Source organism: Ruditapes philippinarum, unplaced genomic scaffold, assembly GCF_026571515.1.
Source record: "Ruditapes philippinarum isolate M1 unplaced genomic scaffold, ASM2657151v2 ctg7679_1_1_1_1, whole genome shotgun sequence".
NCBI lineage: Eukaryota > Metazoa > Mollusca > Bivalvia > Venerida > Veneridae > Ruditapes > Ruditapes philippinarum.
The window spans coordinates 15,881-34,856 of NW_026860982.1; the positions used below are offsets into that span (position 1 = coordinate 15,881).

The window sequence follows — 18,976 nt, forward strand, 5'->3', positions numbered from 1 at the left end:
TAAATTGAGAAATAAGAAATGAATTTGTCGATTCAAATGGAGATAAATGCACTTTCACTGAACTACTGAATTTAAATGCTTATATCCATCAAGATGCAAGCTGAAGTTAGTGTGTGACTGCGTAAATACATTTATTAATCATTATATTTGTCATTTTTTTAATTAAATAGGAAAGAAATAAATGCAAATATGTTTTGCACTTGAGAAATGTTTCGAGGGAGGCATATAATTGTATCTAGAAGCATTGGATAAGTGAGGGCATCTGTGTCCCATGGGCACACTTTTAGTTTTGTTATTTGTGTTAGTTATTTTGGTCATGGTAAACGGTTATTAAAAATATTTTTTCACTTGATCATACAAATGACAGATGTGCAGTGAGCAATATTAGCCTAAAATTCCCTCTTTAATCCGTAAATTTGTTATGTCTGTTTTAAATTTCAGGTTTTGTTCAAATTAAAGCAACATTAACAAAAAATGTTGATCTAGTTTTGTTCAAATTAAAGCAACATTAACAAAAAATGTTGATCTAGTTTTAGTTGTAATTGAAGAAATTGTGAACAATTCTGCAGGATTGAATTGACCATAAAAGCTGCTCTCCTGCTCAAAACTGGTCTAAACCATCAAAATGTTTTTACAAACATACAACAAATAACATAACATTGTGATGTTAAAGTGTTCGCGTTATTCGTGGTTTACTTCTTTTCCGCGGTGTGCCTTTTCTTTATAAGGGTAAACAAGTGATAATTCAACCGAAAAAAAACTTGAATAGGCATCTACATTCGGTGTTTCGATATGAATTATCAAAGATCAAAATCAAACGTATTAACGCTTGGGCTTAAACCGACGTAAAATGACTGTATGGGTCGGTAGTCATTATATAAAGTACTGTCTGTAGACATAGATGATTTTATATTCATTATTTTAGTTTTATTTTGGAAATGTCTAAGCATGTCATTAAGCTTGATCCAATTAAGTAAAACATTTCACAAAGTATCATTATACTTCATATCGCTTAATAAGAGCTTAAACGTACCATATTGAATTGAAATGAAAATTTGTCTTTGAAGCGCGGGCGCATTCAAATAATGAAGGAAGATAATATATAAATAACACATGGGTTTGTGGGTAACAGTAAAAATATCATCCCGAGGAAAATACTGTTACCTGAGGCGTAGCCGAGGGTAACAGTATTTTACGAGGGATGATATTTTTACTGTTACTCACAAACCCATGTGTTATTTTTTTATTACTCCGAACAACAATACTGCGATGATCTGAAATTGTCAACAAAATCTTGAACTGTAACAAAATAAACCAAGAGTAACAATAACTAAACTATCCTTACCCTTTAAGTTTTAAGAGTACTTTAGGCCTACTTCAGAAGTTTTCTTTTTCTTTTATTCTTTATGCAAGTGATGATATCTACAAGTCATAAACATAAAATAAGCTATGTTTTATTTAGAAAACAAAACACTAACCCATTTACACGGTTATGATCTGTGAAATCTGATCCTTCTGTTTCCAGAATATTCTTAGCATGGTTTTTGACAAAATAACGATGACATCCTATGTCTGTCCATCATACCTGTAACGTTTCACTGATTAAAATTGTTAAATAATCCTTTGTTGCATGCTTAAATCGTCTGCATGTTCCAGGTTGACACAAAATTATTTACATTGCAAGTACTTCCGTTGAAAACGGATGTTCACTTTTTGACTATTCAACAAAAAAGATATTTTATACACGAAAAGCACACCAGGGTGCGAACAACTAAATTTTATGGGTGTCAAAGTTACTCCAGAGAAGAAATTGATGTCCTATCTGGGTTTAACGTCGAAAATAAGAATGAATCGAGAATAAAATGGCGGCCATTTTATTTCATCTTATTTAGAAAATAGACCACGTGACCAGATATTATACTGTTAAAAATACTGTTACCTATGTAACGGTACAAAATTCTTAGTCACGTGGTACACTTGCATTAACAGTAAAAATAACTCCCAGAGGCCTATGGGAAATTAGCATTACGAAAAAAGTGAGGGGTAATAACAAAAACTGTTAATAGTGGGATAGAAATATGAAAAGAACAAAACAATTACATGATGAAATAAAATAGAAAATAAAACACAATATATTCAATAAGAATATTTTAACAATGTTTCTTCTAGAAAACAAATTTGATTTCCACACTGTTTTAGTTTTAGATATTTTAAAAGAAATTGTTAAAATATGACAGTCAGAGTCACAATTGACTAGCTCTTTTATTGAATATTTCTGGAATAACTTTAAATATATTTCTTTTAAGATAAGCACTGTATTTCCTTGCACAAGAATGCAGTACCTTCTTCGGTTCCTGTAAAGTGTAAAATGTACTTAACCTTCTGTAGTGATGCAATAACGCTACTTCTGGCTCAAAAGTGTATTCACCACCATTGTGAATCTCCCATGCATAATGGACACCCATCACAATTACTTCGCTTGTTTTGCATATGTACTTGGATCTTACATGACGTCGTAAAATTATATTGTCTCGTACGTTGTAGGAATCAATTGTCATTCCATGTTTACATAATTGTTGTTTAGAGCAGCTAAAAAACGAGCTTCGGACTATGTACACGCTATAAAGCGGAAGATCATCCATCATATCGGACCACGTGAAGTGCTCCGGTTTTTGTGGAATGATAAACTCATCTAAGTCGGTGGATGACAGATAAATACTTTTGCCCTTGTTTCTATAAAGGCAGTCATTAAGTGCAGCAAGCTGTCCATAATAATGCACATCATCCTCTAAATATTTTGGAATTTTCCAAATTATTAATTGTACAATTTCTTTGCGCTTGTAATATTCTAGAACTCTTGATACATTTTGCGAAATACTGTTTATATAAAACATAAATCTTTCTACTCCGAGAAGCCAATTGAGTTCAATCCATTCTATAAGCTGTGTCGTATCATTGAACATTGAATGTAACGGTGAAACACACATACTAAACTTGAGCTTCGGAAAATGTTGAGTAGTTTTTACAACTGTAACTTCATGAGGAAGATGTAGTAATGATTTCTCGTAATAGAACGAAACTGCATCCGGAGCATCGGTCCCCGTCATATTGCATAGAATGAACATTGCGGTGTACCTGGCATAAATAAAGCACAGCGTGATATACATATCCATTATATTATTACTGCCCTGCCATGCAAGTTTTTGGCAAATTCAATCTAAAATTTTGCGCTTTAAAGAAAGAAACTATATATTTTCTTGAGATTGATAGAGATTAAAATGTTAATGTGAATCGTCTTTCTATCATTTCCATTTATTTACTTTTATTGTTTTTGTAGAAATGCATGGATGTTTTTGCCATGGCAAGTTTAAATTTGACCATACCAAATTATTTTTCAATTTGAAAATACCTTTCCATTCAACCATGACAACTATTTTTTTGTTAATTTGTCATGGCCAACTTTAAAAAAATCACAAGAATCGAAATGATTTTTTAACATGCTTATAAGTGCCCATTGCTTTTTTTATTTTCGATTGTCTATGACAGTCCTTTGCAAAACTTTGTAACGGCAATAAATATGATTTTCATCATCAATATAAATAGGATCATCATCCCTGTCGGTGTGATCGTCATCATCATCTTCACCCAACTCATCATCACTTGTCTCTAACTGATGATTCAGAATTCACGTTGGAGTAATAGTCAATCACTTGTGCAGAACTTTGTTTAACATGCTATCTAAAGAAGAAAATCAATTTAGTTGACTGACCAACATGTGTTCAAATCGATGTAAAAGAACATGTAAAACACAAACAAACAACGAACAATCATCCTAAGACAATTGTCATTACTATCCAAATCTGTATTTAACAATCATAACCATCATTATCCAGATACCAACTATGATAGTGTCATTCCTAATATCAATAAAGACTATATTATTTTCTACACCATAAAGTGTAAATCCTAATATCAATGAAGACGATATTATCTTCTACACCATCATCATTAGCCTCATCAACATATTTTCTATATTCTTTCAAATCATAATAGTCATCATCACTATTGCAATAAACGTTATCATTATCAACATTATTATAATAATCATCAACATCACCATTATTCCCACAATCATCATCACAACATCGTTATCTCAATTTACATCACATACATCAACATCGTTACCATAACTGTACACGTTCCATTTCGTTATCATCTTCTACTTAAAGAGGGGCATAATTTTTTTATCTTCCGATTTGATAAGACTCATAATTGTTACAAGTACCATTATTTTACATTATCTTCTGATCGAGTGTATGCCGTTAACATTTTTACGTGAACAGTTTCGATAGTGTATTCAGTTAGCTGCTGAGGGAGCGTTTTTTTTGTTATCTAAATACTGCAATATACTCATTTTATTTGCTTCTTACGCGCATGTACCAGTTTATATACCAAGAGCACAGAACTAACTATTGCTATGAATAGTAATGTGGTATAAAATAGTATTCTTGTTTGGCATAAAGCTGGTCTGTTTTGTCCCTAAAAATGATCCTTTATGTCAGAATGAATAGGCTTCTTCCATCTTAATTATAGAATAAAGTATTTTGAATATGGAAAATAAATAACACACGTATCAAGTCGTCTGTAAATTACAAGTTGGTATGCATTAAGTTTTTAGGTCTTAAAATAACATTTTAAACACATTTAAAGTGAGTTTACGGATATAAACTCAAAATAACTTTATAATTTTTAATCATTGTTTCTAATATTCTTCTTCACATTTATAATAAAAACCACACGTGTCTCACGTAAAGTACTATTAAGGCAATTTGTATATTTAATATATCAATGATTTTCAACTATTTGTGAATGACCATTACAAAAGACAATTTTTCGTAAGGGCGTCGCTTCAAGGCAAAGAAAGCGACCGCTGAGGCAGTCCTGGACATGAAACGATAATAAGAAAGGATCTTCGACACGAACAGCAAATAACTGTTACTTATGTCCAAGTCGAATTTGACATTAAGTCCTTCCACAGTCTTAATGATATAGAAAATGAGCTGATAAAAGCGAATAAAATTAATACATTCCAATTGCCTAATGCCGAATATTAAGCCGCCTATAAAATAAGTACAAATTATAAACACTTAATTAATGTGAATCTGTTTAACCTCTTAACAAGGAGTCCAACAATCTTTTTCAATTACTCACATGATGATATTGTGATTATTGTTTTTTTCTGCTGTTGTGACTATTGTACCAACTTGCCTAAATTCCATTATTACATTTATTGGTTTGTTACCTCTTTGCCGATTAGTTAATCGTAAACAAATATGCACTATTGTGTTTAAAGGAATATTTTATTTTCTTATAAATAAGTAAACAACAAGAACTAATTAGAATTATCTTTGTATCTGTAACAATATTTAGACATTACGAACATATCTTTACTATTCGTAAAATATAACAGTTTGTCCCGTTAATCACTCGGACATAATGTAATTCGCACAAATATTTCGAACTAAAATGTCTTGTTGATTGATTTTATAACATTTTATAAACGATAATCAGACATGACTCCATTTGATGATAAAATACAGATGAAAGCTGCGGACAGCCAGTGTCTGTCCCGCTGCCAAAAAAGAACAAATGGACCATATAATAAAGAGGCACGTTACTGTTATAAAAATGATTCAAAAGTTTGATAGAATCATTTTCTTTCATTTGCGACCAATCAAATGACGAAAAACATATAAATAATTATATATCAAACCATCCACTATATGTTTACAGATTGTTTTAACTGAATCATCGGTGAATAAGTTACTGATGATTATCATTTTCTATACAAAATTACCCATGGCAAATTAAGTTGCCGTGGCAAATGCAAACTTTGTTCATATTTTGGAAAAAAAGAACGATAGAAAAACGAAAAACATCAACTTTTAAACCTATCAAATAATGTCAGAATTTTAGACGGATTTAATTTCTGTTAAAGCGCCTAAAATTTGGGTTGAATTTGCCAACTACTGGTATGTCAAAAAGAAATCGTGTCATTAGTGGCATATCATAAGGTAACAAATATATAGCAATAGGTATGCATACTTATAAGGTACACGTATAAGTCTAGTCAATTACATTCATTGATAAATAATTTCAGTTTCACAAATAGCCTAACTTTTTTACCCCAGAGATGTGTCGTTCATTTACTAGGAGTCTCATATTTTGTTAATGATGTCATTTCATGAAAAATATCTTTGTTGAGCTGTTTCAAAAATATTTCTTTTCACATAGACCTCATCAATATAATTTTCCATGACTTCGCTCCTAAGTAAATTTTTACAGCCTCATTAAAGGCTCGCTCAAATAGTAAAGGCAAAAATGAATTAAGCTGCTGCATTTTACAAAATCATTGTATGAAATTTGTTTAAAAAAAACTTTAAAAGTTTTGGTTTATTTCTTTTTTTTACCTCTTTCTGTGATGTTCGGGTATACGTTTAATTTTCCCATCGGTGAACAGAAATGTATTAGTATGTTTATAATGAAGGATACACCGCACATTGGAGTTGTTTCTCAGTCTTGTTATACCAATCACTCGCAAAATGTATGGCCTAAAAGCGTTGAGAAAAATAAATATCTAGAGAAAAGTGATCACATTACTCGGAAGCATTACAAACAGCAAAATTACATAAAAGTTGCATGCATACTCGGTATGATGGAGTCTGTACATGACGGATACTGTAAACACTCACAAGACCTGCACCGCCGGTTTAAGTTGTACTTAATCTAAAACACTTAAAACAGCGGAAATCAATATTGATCCCTTGTTGCCTTGTCTATACAAAAGTTTTAATCGACAGTTTACTTTTGTACTATATTATCAACAATTGCACCGAGATACTTTACTGATGGCTGAGATTGTATGGTGTGATTATTACAGTGTATTTTAAACTGCTCAAGTTTTGACAATTTCCTCTTAGAACTAAAAACAATACACTCTGTTTTACCAAGATGTAATGATAGCTTATTATCAACAAGCCATTTACTACAATTTTCTAGTTCCTTACCCTAAACATTACAAATTACATCTGACTCTTTATGTGAATATAAAATTGCACTATAATCTGCATAAAGAATAAGCTTACATTTATTGCTAATACTAATACTCATATCATTGACATAACATAGAAACAATAGAGGACCTATTGTACTTCCCTGAGGAACATCACATGTAATATTCATAGCTTCAGACAAAGTATTATTTACATTTACAATTTGACTACGACCAGTTAAATAAGAATGAAACCATTCTACTGACTCCACACCCATATTGTGTAACTTTTTACACAATATGTCGTGGTCCACAGTGTCAAACGCCTTTTGCAAATCTAACAAATCTGAGTTTTTACATGGTCAGTGAGATGGATAAGGTAGGAGGCAGTAGAATAATTACATCTAAAACCACTATGTTATTCCTATAAAAGTCTCTGCTAAACTAAACAAATTTCTAACTGATTATATATAGTTCTTTCTAAGATTTTTGAAACAATAGATAAAACACTGACAGGTCTATAGTTGGATACATCAGATCTGTTATTCTTTTTGAATAATGGTTTGACTTAAGCACATTTCAATTCACTTGGAACTGATTTAGATGTATTTGAATCATTCACTTAAAAGATAATATATATCTTTAAATATGGTGCAGCATCTTAAAGAAATTTTGCTGGAATTTCATCTAATCCTGTGCTTTAAGAACAATTAATTTACAAAGCTCTTTATATATATATATATATATATATATATATATATATATATATATTATATATATATATATATATATATATATATATATATATATATTCTTCACTAACACAGTTTGTAATTGAAATATATTTCCATCTTTATTTCTGTAATTTATCCACCAAAACAGAAGCAACAGTAATAAAAAACTGATTAAAATGACAAGCAATATTTTATTAGTTCAAAACAATTTTCATCATCTATGTTTAGTACAATATTTGATGAAGATTTTTTTACTGTAATCAAGCTCTTTTAATTGAGACCACAATTTCTTTGGATTATATTTATGTTCTTGTAATTGATGTGAGATGTATCCAGACTTAGCTTTTTTATCTGTCTTTGTATTAAGTTTCTATAAAGACAGTATTTATTATACATATCTTTCTGATTATGTTTTCTAAATTCATGTAAAAAAAATCTCTCATATTAATTAATTCTAATATGTTAGAGTCCAACCAAGGTTCACTCCTTTGTTTAAGTCTTACTTCTTTTACTGGAGCCACAACATTAAAAACTGATAGAAACATATCTTTAAAAAATAGCCATGACTCATCAACAGATGTGGCCGTAAAATTACTCGACCAGTCACAAAGTTTAAGATTATGTATAAAAATTTCAGCAGAGTAGTTTTTCATTGATCTAATAACAATATTTTTGTGTTTATTAAAAATGCCTTTTGTGATTTTCATGTACAGTATACAGGTAGGTGGTCACTTAGACCAATAGGTAAAGTACCTGACTGGAAAACCTTATCAAAATGACAACATAATATGTGATCTATTAACGTTTTTGTATTTATTGTAATACTAGTAGGATCTTTTATAATCTGTGTAAAATTAAAGATTTTAAGAACACATTATTTTATATTTTTAAATAAAGAAGATGTTTTGTCCAACCAATCAATATTTAGATCACCTAAGAAAAAAAATCAGTGTCCGATCTTATTTTAGACAAAACTGTTTCAAACATATCTAAAAAGTCAACTTAAGATTGTTTTGGAGGTCTATAACATGAATTTATTAAAATTGGTTTAGTTTTAGGAAGTAATAAGTCAGCCCAAACAATTTCCAAGTGTTAAGTTTCGATCCTTCCTTATCATATTGTAGCCCTGTATTCCCAATTCGTTGTCTGTTACACTGTTATCAAGCCATGACTTTTAGCTATTGAAGAAAATTTTAACTTTGTTGCTATTTGCCTAAGTTCCGACATGTTGATAAAAGAGAGCACTCATTAAAATGAAGAAAATGAAGGCATTTACGTTCAAAACATTTGATATTTTCACAAGAATCCCTCAGTGTAGAAGTCATGTTTCAAATTACGCTGTTATGAAATGCATACATTATTAATTCAAACGAAGACAATTTGAATAATCTACTAGATACACAATTAATAACTTCACTCAGTAAAATGTATTAATATACCGGATGATACGGAATTCCTTATATCATTAACGAAGAGATAAATGTACAGGATTTGTAAAATACGGATAGTTTTAGGGCCATATATTATGCTAAAATGGACAAAAACATAATCCCTAAACAAAGCTCAACACGAAAAAACAGATAATGTTCGGTTTTGAGCCTGTTCATAGACTGTATTGGCAATAGCAAGCTACCGTTTACTTCCAGCAGCGGTGGTAGAATTCAACATTTAAACATAAAACTGGTGATTTTCTAATTAAAGAAACATCAAAACATGTGTTCATTTCGCAATGTTCACGGAACCTTCAATGTGACAGTTTTGTTTTATTCAATATTAAGCGGCGTAAGGTCCATGTCCAGAAGGAAAGAAAATGTGTGTACCTTAAATGACATAAACGTTCATCTCTACCTATGACAATGTATCAACCCATTTCTTTAAAAACAAGAACAGAACACATAGCCTTAAGGAAGATAAACTTTTTTTAATTAGAAAGAAATCCAGTTCAGCAGGTACATAATTTTCAATCTTTAATTATATTGTGGCCGGCAGGGTACCTTAAAAGACACGAGAAATTTAATCGTCACTTTATAAGATGCTGCGGGCAACATTTATATCTACCGGACTTTATGTCAAAATTGTATACAATTTTGCGGCTTACTGAAACTCTTGAGTTTTTCTGTCACACATCTTTTGTAATAAAAATCTGGAAACAAAGTGATCCCTCGGAAGCATTAATCACAACAAAATTACATAAAAATTGCAGACTCGGTTTGATTGAGTCTATACATGAGGGAAAATGAATAAATGCAACATCCCTCACGCCCCTAGCACTGGCTTGAGCGGTACTCGGTTCTCAACACTTAATAGTGCTGGCATCAATGACCCCGAAGGACCAGAAAAATATAACAACACTGAAGTGTGTTACTAAGGAAATCGCGATATTTTCTGTTTACATTGTAGCTTAAAAAGAGAGTAATAAAGAATCCCCAATGAAAGTCAAACAATCGTAAATATTGAAGGCTAGGTTTGATTTAGCCTGTTCATGTACGGTGATGGAAAGTGCAAGTTACCGTCTTGCACCGGCATAATTCAACATTTTACATAAACTGGTAAAATTTGGAATTTTGAAACAGCCGAGATGTGTTCATAAGGCGGTTATCATTGAACCTTAAATGTGACACGTTAGTATCATTCCACTAAAAGCGGCATTTGGTCCCCAAGCAAAATAATGCCTATGACTAAACGAGAAAACAATGGGCGGAACTAAATAAAATTGAATTTGAAAGGGGATCAGAGGTTATGAAGCCTGAAAATTATAGATAAGACGTCAAAAGACAATTTTTTAAAAGCAGACAATACATCCTTAGGGCGATAATACAGTATTCAAGTGGGAATACTGTAACACTTGAATGAAAAACAGTCAAAAACAGTAACCAATAATAACATAAGCATAACGAAAATGACGCAAATATGTGCCTTCTTTAGGTAGCCTATTGGGCATATTAAATCTGCGATACTATGTTTGGGCGCATACTTTGTACAAAGTTGAGTTTGAGTATCAGTCAATGACGGTTTATGCTGGCGAATGCATCTACGCTAAAAGTCGCGGCTAAAAATTGTTATAAGCCGTTGCGATATTTTGTGAGACCGTTGTTGAAAAACAAAATGTCTTCGACTATAATTTTTCTCCTCGATTTCTTTAAAGAATTTCTACGACACTCAGAAAATGTAGCGAATTTCTTTCTGTTCCTCGATATTTTTTTAACAAGCGAGGGATAAAATGTAGTCAAATAATGAACGCTACCGGCCATTGGAGTCAAAATGTACCTTGTTGTTTCCAACAATTGTTATTATATAAAATATCGAGGGTTATACGTTTCCCGCCACATTTTGTACATTTTGCAGGCAATCTAGGGGTTCGTAAGTTGCCTGCGACATTTAATGATAAAACGGTACAATTTCCAGGGCGTTTGAAATGGACGCAACTGGCCACAATAAAATTATGATTAAAATAAAAAACACATTGTATATCTTTTTTATTTAGTAGAAGTTTGTTGGGTAGGATTTTCTTAACTATAATCATATCTTTTAACATGAGCCCTACAAATTACAACAAAAATTAAAAGTGACATTGTCCATGTTAATAACAAGATTTTAAGTATAAAAAATAATGACGACATTTAATAATTCTGACAATTCAAATTATAGTATCAGAAACAATGTTATATCATATGCAAACATGGTCAATAATGTTTAAAGAGTATCACTTTACAGTTGATCACCAAAAGCAAAAATTGTACTTTAATACAAATCAAAATTAAAACAAAAAGGATTATTGCCGTAAATATATAAAATAAACATGTATGACTTATTTCTTTGATTACCCCCCCCCCCATTCCCCCGGTCCCCTTCCCCTTTGTGGGCCTATTATTATTTTCTTTGAATTCCTAATCAGTTACAAATTATTTATCATTTAATGATTAACATGTCCGTGCTCTGTCTTTGCCCTGTCCTGTTTTTTGTTTGGGGTCCGCCTGGGCTCCTTGCCATTGGTTCTTGTTGCTGGGTCATATGGGGGTTGCATTCATTGAACGCCGCCTTTCCTTGTTGATCTTGTTTATCATATTTTAAAAAGGTAAAGTAATGCTCAAAATTCAAAACACTATAGGTGGGGTCACGGCATGAGCATATTGTGACATCTCATTTAGAAAAATCGGCTTTTTTAAGAAACGACAAAATTTACTTGACCTGTGAAAAAGAACTCTGCTTTCCAAACATAGTTTATTCATTCCTTTATTCAAGTCAGACATTTTTAGTACAAATTTTACAGTCTTTGATAAATTTCTGTTAATACAGTATAATTATAAAAAATTAACAAAGTATGTTTTCAAACTTTGAAATAATGCTTGAATTGTTGCTTTGTACCTAATATATGAATAAATTCGTGAACTATTATTATGAAGATGGAAATCATGCCTTATATATCAATGTTCTTTCGATAAGATCGCACGAAACATAATAAATATCATATGGTTAGAATAAATAACTCAGTAAACACGCTTTATTTGTAGCGTACTTGATTATTTTTTGTAATTTTATTGTATAATTTTGCTTTTTTATATTGTATTATAAAAGGAAACAATTTCAATTCGAACTGAATTTATTTTTTAGGATGTTATTTTCGTTTTTCTTTCTATTTTTTTTTATAAATTATAATAAAAAAAATTAATCTTATTATTTGCGTGTTTACGTGTTAACTGTTCATCATTATGCAATATGATAGAATGCCATTATGTATATGATCTGATTCACATATATGTACATGATTTGATTGATATGTACATTATAATTGAACTGTTTATGTTATACATGTATGGTATGATGGAGATGTCCCCAACCCTTTAAGACCTATTACGGGAAAAATAAACGGGGGAAACTCGATTAAAATACTTTGTTAAATGGAAACATGCTAAATGTATCAACTTTCTCTTGATAAGACTGCACTAAACATTAAGAATATATGGCGAGAATAAATATCTCAGTTAACACGCTTTATTTGGAGCGTACATATGTTTTTAATGTCGTTGTAAACTTTTGCTTTTATATTATGTTAAACAAATTATTATATACTTGAAATATGTTCATGTAATAACAGAAACAGCAAAAACAACAACAACAACAACAACAACAAAATAATGATAATGATAATAATAATTATAATAATAATAATTTTTTTGTTACCTGTATTACTTCAAATACTCCAAGTGTTAACTGAAAGTTCTAATTCTAGTTCCCATTCATAAACCTTTATGAAACATATTATATATCTTTGAAAGACAATATATAGTAGGTCCGACTATCACTTTATATGGGTTGAATCTAACTTACATGCATGGCGACAGATGTACTATATACTAAATTAATCTAATACCTTTTGTTTACTCAGAATGCGTGTTCCTATATAATGTGTATGTTTCGTACAAAATACAAAAAAAACAACCAAATAAACAAACAATCAAACAGTTCTAGATCATTTTTGTTATCTTGTTATCGTTTGTGTATCTCGGAAATAAGTTCAAACAAATGCACTGTAAATGTATGATCAAAAACCTTTTTAGGTATACCTGGTGGTCCCTACACATACAACAAATACTGTACGCGCCCACAAAAGTTGTTTATCTACTAGACTGTATTTTCATGTATTCTTTTCAGTCTATAAAGCATGCTTATTTTTTTAGTTTAAAATTGTACACACTTAACATGTTGATAAACATAGCATAAGTGCATAGCAAATTGCCTTAAAAGGTTATGCACTTTTTCATGCACAGTGTGTGAACTATTTCAGTTTGATTAGATATTTTCAATAAACATTTTCTGAATTTCAAGAAAAATTTACATTTAAATTATTGTCCTTTAAGATGTGTACACTATAAACAATGCATATCCAGTCCAGCTGGAGAATGTTTCTCTCTTTTTTTAATTTCTATAATAAACATTCATTGAAACAGGTGCAAATCAGTGGAAACAAATTATGCCTATGTAATACGAAACATTTTAATATTTACACCCACCTTGTTTCGAGGTAAGCCGAGTATACTAATATCGCATTGTCTGTTGCTATGCTTTTAAAACAGCTTTTGCTGTCAACTTCAGTTAAAATTGCATTTTTCACTAATGTTAACATCGTTTCTTTTGCTAAGATCCTGGAAGTATTTGTAACAGGAATGTTTTTATACCTAATAATATTGAAATTTGAAAAGCTTACAATTGTGTACGCTATAATCAAAACAATCATTAGTTTAAATACAAATTTCTTCCACATTTCAACTGAAATTGCTTAAAATCGAAATAATATTCCTAAGTCGTGTAAACAATTAAAGAGTATAACGCTAATCTGAAAAAATAGAACGCATTTTACAGTTGGTACTTAAACAGATATAATCTTAGAGACTGTTATTGGAATGAAGCAGAGAACATAAAGGAACGCATCGTACTTTAAAAATGTTTTAGTCCTCCATACTTGTTTTTGTTTTGCTTTAATATGATTCTTGAAATGTTTTTCATTACTTTGGTTGGTTGATATGTTTAGTTTTATTACAGATCAAAATAAAACCTTGACTGTACAAATTGTCAATGTAAATAACAAAACAGAATAAAACGCTGTGACACATGAAATTTAAGGTAATTTGCAAATTCAAGGTCACAAAAGATAATGAAATGTTCAGATTCGTCTGGGGCATTTGTCATACATGCATGGAAGAATGTGTGTAATACTTAATAAAATGTTGACCATGTTGGTATGCTCCATTTATGATCAAGGTCTCTACTTAGAATGTCAAGGTCGCACTGAAAGGTAATAAAAAAACGTGTCCGGGGTAAAACGTCTATATTCACTGGGCGACTTCATTATAACTTAGCACAACATGATGGGATGGATTGTCGCACGCACGATTCGAATCCCTGCGAGAAAGGCAAAGGGATGTAGACTGGTGTAACGTTTAGACATTTTTTATAATATGCATGTTTTGAAAAAAATATTATCGTTCACTGAAATGATTTAAGAGTTTCTTAACTATTAGGCAATTTGTTTTTATTGCGACAATATAGTTTAGTTTACGGTACTTTCAACATATGTTTGGTATACGTATTTTCAATAAACGTTTGATATCAAGAAATGCAATGAACGTCTCAGTGATCAGGATTACTTTAATCAGCCAATAAAAGTTAAGTCATGCTTGAGCGATCATCTCACTCATAATTGCCCTGATCTCCACCTTGAGCGTTTTGGACGGGCGTTTTTGTTATCCTTGTGATTGAATGATATTCATGTAAAGTTTTAAATACGGATTTTCGAGTAGATGATAACTTTTCATATACATATTTATTGTGCGCACCTTCTTGCAGATTTGTTATTGCATTTTTCTGAAGGTTAATGCTTGAAAAACCTTTTTTATCTTATACTTAACAAGAAGTTTAAGAATTACTTAAGAATATACTATGATATTTTCGTAAAAGGAAGTACATTCCTAACCAAAATAATAGATAGGCGATCTGTTACTCTTTACAACAAAAGAGGAAACAACCGCACCAAACGAATGTTTTCAAGATATAGAGGTTTTCGTCGATGTTTCTTCTAGAACCTTGATTTTTTATTGATGTTACGATTCATCTAGTAGTACCATTGAGATATAGAGGATATTTGTTTAGTTCAGTGTAAGATCGGAATATATTTCACCGAGTGAGCACCAAAAGGTATATTTCACGAGTGGCGCAGCCACGAGTGAAATATGAACTTTTGGTGTTCACAAGGTGAAATATATTTTGATCTTATACTAAACTAAACAAATTTTCTTTTTATTATATGCAAAGAAACGTTTTAAAAGGACATAACACCTAATATTGAATTAAAAGCGCGCCAAATAATAATACAACGTGTCGTCATTTACGACGTCACGGTACCCAGTACTGTGCACACTGACATTTCACTGAAACAACGTAATGGGCTTAAACTCAAAACAGTGAAATTATCAAAGTGGTAATTTCACTGTTTCAAACAGTGAAATTACCAGTTTTAAATCACTGATATATTTCTATAAACCATCGAAAAGCATGTAATAATTTATAATAATTTTATTATACTAAATAATGTAAAATTTATAGTTATATATCGATGTCCCGTGTTTGCCTCCAAGCGTGATATATTTAAGATGTTGATGATAAAATTATACAAAATTGAACTACCCCAGTAAATAAAATACTTTTTGGCGCCGCTTTTTTTTACCTTTTCACTAAATGTACAGTACAAAATTGAATAAATGGAATAAAATAAATATGAATACAAAACTTTAAACTATAAATAGTCCTGAGGAAACATGTTTTTATTAAAATTAAATATATCTTGGCAAATGTTAAAAAGTTTTACTACAGACTATCGAATATTTTAAAGATTTAAATGAGAAAGGGCGAACATTCTTCTCTGTTTATAATAATTTGCTTGATAGACTTGAGTCTTTATCACAACACAACAAAATGCATAATGAAATTCAAATTTCCTTTTCAAATTATAATTTTAGTCGGCCTTTTTACTAAGATGCTAAATTGCGTATACATGATTATGTTGATCTATCCAATTTTTATAGAATAGATAAAAATGTGTAAGACAAGGTTGTCCTTTATTTCTTTATCTAACAATTACTTGTATTGACCAACTGTCAAATGAAGGTTTAGCTTAAATAAAAATATTTATGACATTAAGATCTGTAACACAATTTACAAAAGAGCACTTATACCCGACGATGCATTTTTTGTTTATTATTTGCGGAGTTAAAAGTAGTTTTAAAACTATTTGCAACAAATTTTTCCCTTCAAACATATCAAATCAGTAGTTTGACGAAAATAAAAGTACTGTACTTAAACCAGTAGTAAATTTTAAGAAATAATTAAAAAAATCTGAAATGGCAAATAAATGTAGCTTGACATCTGCACGCTTGGTATAGCATTCATCAATAACACTACGAAATGCTTTATGCTAATTAACACTTTAACGAATAGTGTTTGCATGGAAACGATGCAAACTATGTCTCCTTGGGGAGAACAACTGTTCTTAAAACCTTTTAATGTCGAAACTTATTTATCTTTTTGCAGCGTTTTATTATCAATACAAAAACACATTAATAACATAAAATGTTCATGTTTAACTTTCTGTGCAATGAGTCAGACAAAATATTATTAACGTTATTGGGGAAGAGTCTTAAAACGTCAGAAAATGAAAGTAAAAGATACTCCTTTATATGTTCTTGGGTGAAACGCATTAAATTACAGCGGCAAACGAAATAAATTATAGTATATAAAAATGTGTTCAATAAATATGGCAAACAATTAACATTTAAATGTTATCTAAGCATAAAATGTATTGTCCATCTTGATATTTAATCTTAATATTTCAAATACGTACTCGCTGTTTTGTCGTATTCAAACTTCAATAAAGAAATACTTGATGTTGTAAAAGAATTAATACGGCACAACACGAATTTAAATCAAAATGATAAACCATATGTTTTCCTCGAATGAATCGATAAAAGGTTCTTGGAGTGAATCGAAAAAAGGTTCACCGAACAAATATACGATTAAAGGAGTAAAAATAAATGTTACACAATCCAAAACCTTTATAGCATACTATAATTTCATCTTATAATAATTTAAACTTATGAAAAAAATAAACATCAACAATTAAATCTAAATTGATTCAATACAAAGACAATAACTAATTATTTAATGAATTTTAACCCCAAATTAAAACCTGCCGATTTACTTATACAATGTTGTTTTTTTTTCAAATGAAGGCATCAAAATTAATAATATCATATAATAACTCTGAACTTAATAGTTCTTACTCTTCATATTAGAAAATAAATGCTGGAAAACTGTACAAACCTTTGATGATTTTTTGAATTACCTTAAATATAAACTTAATTTAGAAAGACTCATTGCAAAAAAAAGGTTGCTGTCCACATTAGCGAGTTGAGCAAATTCACATTATGATTTACACGTTACTGACATGAGTCGATTTAGTATTATTTTCACATTCTATTTAGACTGTTTAACGTTTCTTTTTTTTTGAGAAATGAAATCATATCAATCAATATTCTAAAACATATATCATGCTCTAGATTACCTTTTTCTCTTACAATCTTTATAAGCATAATAGTTAATCAGTTTAACTTTTCTTAAAACGTTTTGTTCTGATGCAAAAATTATTTTTTCTCACAATTAATATATCTTAAACATGTTTATTTCTTCATAAGATATGGACAGTGTATTTATCTTTACGAATTAGATAATAAAGAAATTACAACCAAGTTTCAGTCAGAGATTATCTATGTTGAACAAAAACTTTTTGTCTTTACTTGAGTAGACGTGTGATTTAGCTCTCATTTTGCTGTTAAAGACTAACAGTTGTGTACAAGGATAATGTAATTACTAGTGCTGGAATATATAACGTCAATATTTAGGTATACACAACGTCAGAGAGATTCTATGCGTGAAAACTATTTTTACAGAAGTGTTGAATATTGCCTATCTAACTTAATGAATACCTGCCCCGCAGTGGCTAACATTTGTTATCCATTCGATGCGGCTGCATTTAAAGGAATCATTTTCCTTTTAAAAATCATATTAACAAGACGCATTTTATGTGACAAAGAAAAGAGCAAATAACCAGTCATTTAGGAGCATCATTACCGTTAATTCTTGACCAGCCCTCGTACAAAGCAAAAGCTTTGTTGTTTTTTTTTCTAATTTTATTGCTTTTACAACTGTTTTAGAGTAGTTTATGCCAATCGTGAAATTTACGGTAAAGTTATTATTTATTGTCTTTAATTATATTTATAAATGTTTTACTAAAAAAAGATATTATCCACGTTAAGACAGACTGCATGCAAGGTGTTAAAACACTTTTCTTTTTCTTATGTCTTAATTTTTGTCGGCCCTCGAATTAAGATGTTTTTGCTGTCTTCCTTCTGTTAGTCATTGGCCTATTAGGTTTGCTTCTTTATATGTATTTATTCAATTATATATGATTTGATTTCTTTATGTTACCTTTGGTTACAATAGCAGAACAGAATTTGACTAAACAAGGAAACTCTTTGTTTACACTGGTTCAGCATACTCGAACATGTTGGGCTAAGAGGGATGAAAAGTGCATCTTTGAGCAGTTTGAATTTTTCCAGTATCGTTTTAAATGTTGTCTTTG

General features: G+C 30.5%; 1 protein-coding gene across 1 annotated transcript; it reads right to left on the reverse strand.

Annotated features, from left to right (window-relative positions):
• Nucleotides 1–554: 554 nt before the first annotated feature.
• Nucleotides 555–14,237, reverse strand: LOC132714119 (beta-1,4-galactosyltransferase galt-1-like). The gene is made up of 3 exons (XM_060696871.1): nt 13,797–14,237; nt 6,471–6,611; nt 555–3,135 (listed from the first exon to the last, which is right to left on the reverse strand). The coding sequence occupies exons 1-3, from the start codon at nt 14,045–14,047 to the stop codon at nt 2,244–2,246; spliced, it is 1,284 nt and encodes a 427-aa protein (XP_060552854.1). The 5' UTR covers nt 14,048–14,237; the 3' UTR covers nt 555–2,243.
• Between the last annotated feature and the right edge of the window lie 4,739 nt (nt 14,238–18,976).